The 7,952-nt window shown below is 49.9% G+C and overlaps 1 protein-coding gene across 2 annotated transcripts in view; it reads right to left on the bottom strand.

Annotated features, from left to right (window-relative positions):
* igdcc4 (immunoglobulin superfamily, DCC subclass, member 4) overlaps positions 1–7,952 on the bottom strand; it is a 74,129-nt gene that overhangs the window by 42,937 nt on the left and 23,240 nt on the right. For both annotated transcript variants that reach the window (XM_030377151.1, XM_030377150.1), the window contains exon 3: positions 733–874. In XM_030377151.1, the coding sequence (XP_030233011.1) occupies positions 733–874 (142 nt within the window). The remainder of the gene's footprint in view (positions 1–732; positions 875–7,952) is intronic.

Here is a 7,952-nt window from a genome sequence, read left to right on the forward strand (position 1 = left end):
GAAATCCAGCAGTCAAATATTATTATTACATTTACTCTCACAGGGAGACCAGCTACTCCAGGAGTGTTTGTTTGGTGTTATCTAAAAATAAAATCAATAATTTAGAGAGCTCATGAATCCATAATACAGTGATATCAGTTCGCCAGTGCCTGATAACGCCGCACAGGAAATAAGTCAGGCGACAGTATGTGGAGAAAGCACAGGCCTGGCTTTCAAGGTCCAGCTTTTATTAAATATGTAAAGGACAAAACTACTTCAGGAATATTAATGTGGAGGTGAAAAGATGAATAGATGTCAGCTCATGATATAATCTGAGATCATTTGGGACAATATATTATAAATTATAATTAAACACACTCCGGTTTTTCGAATGTTAGGACATATTCGTGGAATAAGCATAAGGAGCGACATATATGTGGGAGAACTGTTGGAAAACGGAAAAGGATTGTACTCATTTATCAATCCAGAGTTGTCCTTCGTTCCTCGAATCATTCAATGATATGTCTTAATGATTATTGTTCAAGTTAAATTCCTAAAAACTCCTTGCAGGAGCTCTCATGAGAATATAAGGTAGGTTCTAAAATAGAGCCATAGCTAAGGCACCACAAATAAAAGGATCCATTTATATATTCCATGTCGGGCTGAAAGGTTTTCCGTTGGTAATACTGCCTTAATAATTGAAATCCCAAAACCCTTTAAAAATCCACCGCAGAAAGGTTGAAGGAAACCCACCTTGTCTCCTGAGGGACCGGTTCTCCGTCCTTCTCCCAGGTGATCACAGGTGTGGGCACTCCCCTGATCTGGCACTCGAAGCGGGCGGCGCCCCCTACTGGCACACGCAGCGGCTGCGGGTCCGTGTGGAACTCAGACAGGTCTGTGGAGTGGACAGAGGGAAAAGGTCATACCGCATTAAGGGACTCTTATTTTGCGGAACTACGTGGATGTACATACAGGAGCCCTCAAGGCAAAGGGTTCTTAAAACACAAAAGACACGTCGCTGACAAGAGTATGTGTGTATTTGGGACGCAATCCACCTCCAACTGGATCGCCCCCCCCCCCCCCCCCCCCCCCCCCCCCCCCACACACACACACACATTAGAATGGCCGCTATGGGCAATGGCTGTCGATCTAGGGGTCAGCACCTACACTACTTTTGCCTTGAGAGCCATGGGGTCTTCAATGAGGGCAGGGAATCAAAACCTTGGTTTATCGTCTCGTGATGTAGACGGTGCTCTTGCATAGTACAGAGTCCCCATCTCCCACTTGGGGCATGGGGGATATTACATAGGCCGGACGTAATAGCACCCCCTACTGGCCTGCCAACACCTGCACCAGCACCATCTGGTGTCCCATCCCAGAGCACACCAGACCAGCCCGCTCACACCAGTGTAAGTGTAAAAAATACATGGATATCCATTGGATATCGTGTGAAGGTTAAATGAGTAATACAAATATAATATAATATAAATGCATACAACCTCCACTGTGTTATTGCCAAATCGGGAAGGCATGCCCCACTATTTATCTCCTCAAGGCCGAAATGCCGCAGCAGTTTAAAGCTTCCTAACAGAACAATTTCCTCCACCTTCACACCCGGGCGGGAAAGCCTGCCCACCTCTTTATGCCTGATCTCGTGTCTACTCATCTCTCTCAGGGTTGGCTATAAAATCCTCATCAAATATGCCTGCACAGACAGACAGAGGACACACACACGCACACCCACACACAAACACACGTACATATACACACACAAACAATGAGACCCCAACCGGGTTCATGGACAAGCCCTAACTCAAGAAACCAATCATGCCACCAACTCCAGTCTTGGGCAGACAGGTGTGCCCAGGGCAAAGACTGTAGCTTCAGCCACAGTGTCCTCCTCCTCCAGAGATATACTGCAACGCTCTGCATGCTGGGAAATTGAGTTTTAATCTTGATTCAAGCTAATTCCTGGAACGGTTCTCCAGGATCGATCAAGGGCACAGCATTGGTGTGCATGTTTATTACATTTCTGCTTGTTTAGTAGAAGGACACTAGGACTTCTACTATTACAAATACTATGAACACTGAGCGATATGGACACCGCCACTACTGCTACAACAAAAGCAACAAAGAACAAGAAGAAAGTCACCTATTCAATTTCGTTGTATAGGTGACTGTGGTGACTTGTGCAATGACGAGTAAAGTATATCTATCTGTCTGTCTGTCTGTCTGTCTGTCTGTCTGTCTGTCTGTCTGTCTGTCTGTCTGTCTGTCTGTCTGTCTATCTAAATGACTAAAAAGCACGAGCCCTAAATTGGACGGCGTGCTGTGCTGCCCTTCGTCACGACGACTGTCAAGGGGCCTGACTCACGCACACTTTCAGGAGGTACAAGCTTTGGCTGAATGAATAAATGCCATGTAAATGTAAAGGAAAATGACAGCCGGCCACCAAGGCTGCTTGCTTTCATGCACTAAAGCAATCCCAGGTACAATAAGGTAGGGTGCCAGGGAACACAATGTAATAACATGTTTTTTATAGCCTTACATTTATCAAATGGCATGAGGAAAGATGAAAGTACAACATCATAAGAAAGGACAGAATCATATGGTGTTGGGGGTAATGAAAACGTATAATGTTTGGGGACCCTATAAAAAAAAAAACACAGAGTATCTCGCGGAAAGAGTAGGGCCAGGATGAAGCTGAAGATACACGAGACGACAAACACACTGGTGAACCTTTTTCTAAAAGCTTTCAGAGTTCCTCGTCTGGTTCCTGTAACCAATCGTAACATGTGTACCGAGCTTTGAGGCGGAACCGATCCAGGAAAGAAAGGTTGAATTATCCATGGAGGCTTATCCAACACGTGCAAGACCCATCGACCCCAGCGGTTTCTAATGGTAGCCTGCACAGTGCAGCCTGGACAACATCGGGAGGAGCACAATGTGTAGGGGGTGTGTTGAGTATAAATGGATGAATACCTGGGTAGAATGTGCATGCTTTTATTTCACGCTACGACCATCCGGGTGGGCTGGCCTACTGCGGGATCAGCCCTCCCTTGACTCATCAATTTTCCGTCGTTGGCCGTAATCCACTCGACTGTTCTCTGGAACCAAACCAAACCGAGGCAAGTTTCTCAATGAGTGCCCAAGGGCTGACTCACAACCTGGGGCTAGTCCCGGTGTGTGTGTGTGTGTGTGCTACTGGTCTTCTGGTCCAGGACCAGCAAGAGCTCCAGAACTAGCAGCAGGCCCAGGAACAGCAACAGATCTAGGACCAGGGGCAGATCCATGTGTTTTTCTGAGCCACACGTGGCTATCAACGCGGAAGGAGTGGATGATTAACCCTGAGACCTGGGGTTATGACACACACACACACACACACACACACACACACACACACACACACACACACACACAAACACACACACACACACACACACAAACACACACACACACACACACCCACACACACCCACACATATACAGACACACACACACACACACACACAAGCACACACAGCCACAGACATACAGTCACACAAACACACACACACACACAGCCACAGACACACAGCCACAGACACACACATACACACAGCCACAGACACACACACACACACACACACACACACACACACACACACACACACACACACAACGGAAACAGTTTTACTCCAGAGGGGCATCCCTGTGGGGGTCCCACACACAGTGCCTGGTTATCAACGTGTGAATGGGTGTTGCACTAATGTACTTGCAATCAGGTTTGTGTTTTCGTACATTTGTACGCGTGCGCGCGCGCGTGTCTTTCTGTCCGTGCCTGCGTGCGTGCATGCATGCGTGAGTGTGTATTTGTGCGTCCGTGCGAGTGCGTGTGTGTGTGCATTGTTGAGTGTTGGCTGACCTTTATTGTCCCTTCATGATCTTGATAAATCGACTTGTTCTGCACATGCGTAGCATGCTACAGTGTGCATGTGTGTGCGTGTGTTTGCATGCGTGTGAGCATGTGCTGAATAAGGAGCTGATCAACACCAGTGGCCGCATCCCAGCGTCGCCCCGGTGGGTGTTCCAAGCAGAACTCCAAGGCTTGGAGGGAACAATTGAAGTTCCTCCACACATCTATAAGAACTGGTCATCTCCGGGTCCTTAACCGAGGACCCGGAGCGAGCTAAGGGGAGCAGAGAGCTAAGCTTAGCTCGCTGCTCCCCTTGAAGCCACTCACCAGGGAGTGTGTCTTTCTGTCGGGTCCAGGATATGGCTCTCACACACACAAGGAAGACATGACACATCCAGTTGAAACAATAAATACAAACACGATTGAACAAATACAAAAGTAATAGATAAAGAAACCGATTCAGAGAAACTAGATGAAAAGACGATGTTGATTATTGTTTTGCAATCGCTGTGGTAGTAGTATTAATAGAAGTTAAGGTTGCACCATTGCTATGATTAATGTTTCCAGCGGGAGAACAAGTGTCTTAATGAAATTGCCAGTGTTGATCCCTGGATCGTGATCCCTAAAACATAAATCGGTGTAATCCTTGACGTGAGACACTCTGTTCTCATCTTCTAATCTCTTCCTCCAATGCTAGTTTGCGTCTGTGGTTTTCCTACGATGTTTTCCAATTGCATCTCCCCCCTATCTCGTGATCTTTTTCGAACCCTGTGTATCCCTTTAGTGACCTGTACAGCAAATGGAGGAAATTCATTAAACAAGCATGTCAATCAAAGATAGTCTATAAGTAAATTAGGATGAAGAATAAGAAACACTGTGAACTAATCACAGTGGTGAATGGGAGCACCTTTTTCAAAAAAGGAGTTTGTTTTGGAGTCTAATAATTGTATATATTACCCTCAAATGTTTTTACTTTACTCCATATCCGTTAAATAACTGCAAAACTAAACTAACGATTGAATGAGGGAATCCAGAGACCATAGATGACAATACCTATTCAGCTAACTCTGGTATAGAACCTGTTCTGTACATGGTCCCAGTCAACTAAACCAATAAATTAAACACAACTAAACAAAACTATTCAGCCCTCATTCATGCTCTTTTTGCTTTTACACTCAACCCTTTCTTTCCCTCTCTAACCCTCTGGCCTCGTCTGTCTCGTTCTCGGGCCCCACAGATATCATGTTTCAGGGGCCCCCCTCTGTTTCTCCCTTGCTCATGCCTGTGCTATCTAGTAAAGATACATCAAGGCTTTGAGTTTAGCTTGACATACACTTTCTGACACTTTATTCAGGGCAGCTAGCCTCCCTTCCTTTTGATTTCACATGTTCCCCAGCCATTTTATGAGCTGCCGCTGACATTTTAAGTGGAGGTCCTTAAGTCAGTGGAATACTGACAGACTGACTGACTGCCAGAAAGACAGACAGGCAGGTAGGCGCACATACAAATAGGCACACACACACACACACACACACACACACACACACACACACACACACACACACACACACACACACACACACACACACACACACACACACACACACACACACACACACACAGTATGAGGCCTTTCAAAGTGGTTGGCATTAAGTCCAAAGTATATTTTTAAAAATAATGTTTCGATGGGGCCGCACTCATGTTGTGAAATATTTCACATCAGGATTCAGCACTTAGTGACAATTTTATTTTATAGTGTCGGGATTTTGAATTGGTTTAATAATTCAATGAAAAAATCTGAAATCCTTAACAGTAATAGATATATAATATATCCGTTGAGCCTCAAGTTTTAATCGTCAAATATAATTTCTCTTTATATAATCGTTTTTGAAAAGTCTACTATCAGACTATCCTCTTTATTACTTTTATGAATCCCCCAATGCTTTAACGAAGCACATAAACTGTGAAAAGATGATTGGAATGTGAACAGAGATATGTTTTTATACATTATATTCATCTGGAGAGATGAGTCATGCTTTTGTTAATTATTCTTTTCAAATAAGCATACTGCTCCAGTCGCTTTCCTTTACCATCTCGTCCGGCGGGAAACTACGGCGGAGCGGCCCAGTGAGGGGACCACCGCTCCGGATTCCAATCCCTCTCCACGGTCGGTGCGCTCTGGTTGGCCGTCCGGGCCGCGCCAGGGGCCTTTACCTCCGCTGCAGGATTGACGGTCGACCCTGCACGGCCTTGGTGGACACTGGGTCGACCATCTCCCTGGTGCGTCCGGGCATTTTTCCGGGCACCACTGGTGCACTCTCGGGGGGGGTGGACGGAGACAAGCGTCCGCCTGACGACCGTGACGGGACAGGAGAACGGAATGAGGGGGAGGAAGCGGCTGGCCGTCCGGGTGGGTGACCGGGAGGTGATGCATGAGTTTTGGCTCGCCAATCTTCCGGGACTCATGCATCATCGGCCTGGACCTGCTGACCCGATGGGGTGCCAGGATGGACATGGCCGGAGCAACCATCACCGTCGGAGACTACGGCGCTCCAGTCCGGACGGGGAGGGCACGGGGGCTCTGGCGGCCAGCGGAGTAGTCGCCAGGTTTTGCCCCGGGAGCTTCGGCCTCTGCCCGGTTCCTGCATTCCCCGTGGCCCTGTGTCTGTTTTTGCGGCTCGGGATGAGGACTGCAGGCTGACAGGGCTGGTGCAGCATGCCATAGACACCGGCTCTGTTCGGCCCATCCGCCTGCGGCCCCACCGATTAGCACTGGCCAAACGACAGGCGGTGGAGGAGAAGGTCCGCGAGATGGCTGCCGGGGGGGTGATCGAGCCCTCGTCCAGTCCATGGGCGGCTCCACCCGTCCTGGTAAGGACGGGTGGAGCCTGGGGATGGAAACTGGAGGTTCTGCGTGGACTACCGGCGCCTCAACGAGGTCACTCGGAAGGACTCATACCCGCTGCCACGGATCGACGGCGCCCTGGACTACATCGGGGGGTCTAGCTGGTTGGGGCCCGAGGCCAGACCTTAGACTGCATCCACCATCGGGCAGGGGCTGTGGCAGTTACGTGTCATGCCGTTCGGACTATGCAACGCGCCTGCGGCGTTTGAGCGGATGATGGAGAGGGTGTTGGCGAACATCCCCCGGAGTCGTGTACCTGGAGGGCTTGTTGGTGCACGCCCGCAATTTCGGCGGGGCGCTGGCGAACCTGCGGGAGGTTCAAGAGGCCATCCCCAAGGCCGGGTTGTGGCTGAACCCTGCCAAATATTCTCTTCTGGCCAGGGAAACGTTGTTCTTGGGGCACGTGGTGAACGAGCATGGTGTAGCCACTAACCCGGCCAAGGCGGCAACGGTCCGGGACTGGCCGTGCAGAGTTTTCTGGGCCTGGCGGGGTACTACAGCCGGTTCGTTAATGACTTTGCCACGGTCGCCAGCCCCCTCTACCGCCTAACCGAGGCGGGCCAGCCATATGTCTGGGACAACGCCTGTGCCACGGCCTGTGCCACGGGCCTTGGCCTGACTCCAGGCGGTCCTCACGAGGCCCCGGTTCTGGCTTACCCCAACGCTGGTGGTCCTTTCATCGTCGACACCGATGCCAGTAACGTGGGGGTCGGTGCGGTTCTCTCCCTGGGGGTGGGAGAAGGGGAACGTCCCGTGGCCTACTTCAGCAGCACTCTCAGTCGGGCGGAGCGCGATTACTGCGTGACCCGACAGCAGCTGTTGGCTGTGGTCCTGGCCGTGCGGCATTTCAGGCCATACCTGCATGGCAAGCGCTTCCTGATCCGCAAGGACCCTGCGTCCCTCAAGTGACTCTTAAGAACCCTGAGGGCCAGGTGGCTCGATGGCTGGAGGTTTTGCAGGAATACGACTTTGAGATCCAGCATCGAGCGGGGCGTCTCCACAGCAACGCCGAGGCACTCTCCCAACGGCCCTGTGCAGTCCTGGAGTGTCCCTACTGCCTGTGGCAGGAGGAGAGGGCCCACAAGTCTCCGATGGTGGCGGCTCTCCAGACCACCGAGGCTGACCAGACAATCGGTGAGGCGGAGGGGTGGCTTTTTCTGACGGCGAGTTAGA

The sequence above is a fragment of the Gadus morhua genome, chromosome 14 (assembly GCF_902167405.1).
Source record: "Gadus morhua chromosome 14, gadMor3.0, whole genome shotgun sequence".
Taxonomy (NCBI): Eukaryota; Metazoa; Chordata; class Actinopteri; order Gadiformes; family Gadidae; genus Gadus; species Gadus morhua.